This window comes from Diceros bicornis, chromosome 37 (genome assembly GCF_020826845.1).
Source record: "Diceros bicornis minor isolate mBicDic1 chromosome 37, mDicBic1.mat.cur, whole genome shotgun sequence".
NCBI classification, from domain to species: domain Eukaryota; kingdom Metazoa; phylum Chordata; class Mammalia; order Perissodactyla; family Rhinocerotidae; genus Diceros; species Diceros bicornis.
This window is the reverse complement of record NC_080776.1, coordinates 27193835-27195299: the sequence shown is the minus strand read 5'-3', so window position 1 is coordinate 27195299 and position 1465 is coordinate 27193835. Positions and strand designations below refer to the sequence as shown.

General features: G+C 51.5%; 1 protein-coding gene across 1 annotated transcript; it reads right to left on the bottom strand.

Moving 5' to 3' along the window:
- Positions 1 to 514: 514 nt before the first annotated feature.
- Positions 515 to 1465, bottom strand: LOC131399324 (olfactory receptor 9S13-like). Its single transcript, XM_058533496.1, has one exon. It carries the CDS (start codon positions 1463 to 1465, stop codon positions 515 to 517), a length of 951 nt encoding a protein of 316 aa, XP_058389479.1.

Here is a 1465-nt window from a genome sequence, read left to right as displayed (position 1 = left end):
GTGCACAAATATCTGACTTCTCTCCTCCTAAAACCCATGGGATGACCCAGAGAACCATGATAGGTAAGAGGCAGAAGACCACCCCTGCTTTGATGCTCAGTTGATTGCTCTGCTCAATTGGTCCACATGTGATTTGAGTCATTGCTCCTTCTTTGAACATTTAGAGTTCTGGATGCAGAACAGGCCTTATTCATCTATGCATCTCACATTTAGTAAATGCCTGGTCCATAAAATGCTTTCAAGCAACATTGATTGAATAAATGAATGAGTTCCTCAACACATCCAATTCCATTTGGAAGTGGAAGAGATTTGAGGGTTCCTCATTGTCCAGTGTCTCCCTCTGAGCCCTCAGGACACTTTGTCTCCCTCCAGTCATATCTTTCACACAGCCGTGTATTTCTAGATCATCATGAATGGATGCATGACAAATGAATTCCTCAATCCACACCCACGGCCACCCACTGAGCCTTCTTCTCCATCCCTCAAGATACTCTGTTTCTCTGGCCACCCTCCTTCATGTGGTTGCATGTTTCCGGCTCAGCCTCTGCAGGGCCCCCTTCACGTCCTTGTTTCTCAGACTGTAGATGACGGGGTTGAGCATTGGGATGACCAGGGTGTAAAAGATAGAGACCACCTTGCCCTGCTCCATGGACTCAACAGCTCCTGACTGGGCATACACGAATAAAAGGGTTCCATAAAAGAGTGACACAGCTGTCATGTGGGAAACACAAGTGGAGAAGACCTTGTGTCTCCCAGCTCCAGAGTGCATCCTTAGGATGGTCGCTGTGATGTAGCCATAGGAGATAAGGACCAAGAGTGTGGTCCCCACAATGATGAGCCCACAGATGCTAAACAAGAGAAGTTCGTTGACGGCTGTGTTGGCACAGGCAACCTGGAGCAGTGGGGGCACGTCACAGAAGAAGTGGTCGATGTGGTTGGAGCTGCAGAACGGGAGACTGAAGGTGAGGCTAGTCTGCATGATGGAGTTGAGACAGCCTCCACAGTAGGAGCCCAGCACCAGCCGGGCACAGGCCGAGGGGTACATGGTGATGGGGTAGCGCAGGGGGCTGCAGACGGCCATGAAGCGGTCATAGGCCATCACGGCCAGGAGGAAAGCCTCAGTGGTAGCAAACAGGGAGAAGAAGAAGAGCTGGGTGGCACAGCCCCCAAAGGTGATGACCTTGGATGAGGAGAAGAAGTTGGCCAGGGCACTGGGGGCGATGACTGATGAGTAGCTCAAGTCCAGGAAGGAGAGGTTCTTGAGGAAGAAGTACATTGGAGAGTGCAGACGGGCATCCAGGGTGATGACCACGATCATGGTGAGGTTCCCCAGGATGGTCACCACATACAGGGCCAGGAACAGAGCAAGGAGTAGGGCCTGGGTCTGCAGACCACCTTCAAATCCCTCCAGCATAAACTCCTGCAAAGGCACCACCAAGAGGTTTCCATTCCTGTTGGGTGGCAT

Coding starts and splice junctions, on each gene's coding strand:
- LOC131399324 (XM_058533496.1), bottom strand. CDS start 1,465: ATGCCACCCAACAGGAATGGAAACCTCTTGGTGGTGCCTTTGCAGGAG.